This window comes from Apaloderma vittatum, unplaced genomic scaffold, assembly GCF_000703405.1.
Source record: "Apaloderma vittatum isolate BGI_N311 unplaced genomic scaffold, ASM70340v1 scaffold26196, whole genome shotgun sequence".
NCBI classification, from domain to species: Eukaryota; Metazoa; Chordata; class Aves; order Trogoniformes; family Trogonidae; genus Apaloderma; species Apaloderma vittatum.
This window is the reverse complement of record NW_009721647.1, coordinates 9,814-10,149: the sequence shown is the minus strand read 5'-3', so window position 1 is coordinate 10,149 and position 336 is coordinate 9,814. Positions and strand designations below refer to the sequence as shown.

The 336-nt window shown below is 58.0% G+C and overlaps 1 protein-coding gene across 1 annotated transcript in view; it reads left to right on the top strand.

The window, feature by feature from the left end:
* The window catches only part of TMEM132E (transmembrane protein 132E), a gene marked incomplete at both ends in the record, with an annotated part of 10,258 nt that overhangs the window by 113 nt on the left and 9,809 nt on the right, over positions 1–336 (top strand). The window contains one exon of the mRNA XM_009871480.1: positions 1–25. This exon is cut by the window's left edge and continues 113 nt beyond it. Coding sequence (XP_009869782.1) covers positions 1–25 — 25 coding nt within the window. The remainder of the gene's footprint in view (positions 26–336) is intronic.

Sequence of the window (336 nt, the reverse complement as noted above, 5' to 3'; positions counted from 1 at the left end):
CCAGAGTGGACGGTGCTGGACCCAGGTAAGGGGCCCTCCCTCTCCCCTCCTGGCCCCAGATGGGTTGGGGAAACTGCTGGGGTTTGGCTTGAAGTGTCTGTCCCTCCATCCCAACCCTGGATGGTTGTGGTGCTACGTGGGTGGTGGCAGGGGAAACTGAGGCACAGCCACAGGACTGTGGAACTTGGAGGCACCATAGCAGGATCAGCAGTCTTGGGGTCTAACTTTCAGTCCAGCTGAGGCTGAGGTTGGTTCTGCTCCGATTCGGGAAGGGGCTTGATTTTGCCTGTGGTTTTTTAACCTCAACTAGCACCATGCAGGTGGCTAAAGGGCCAG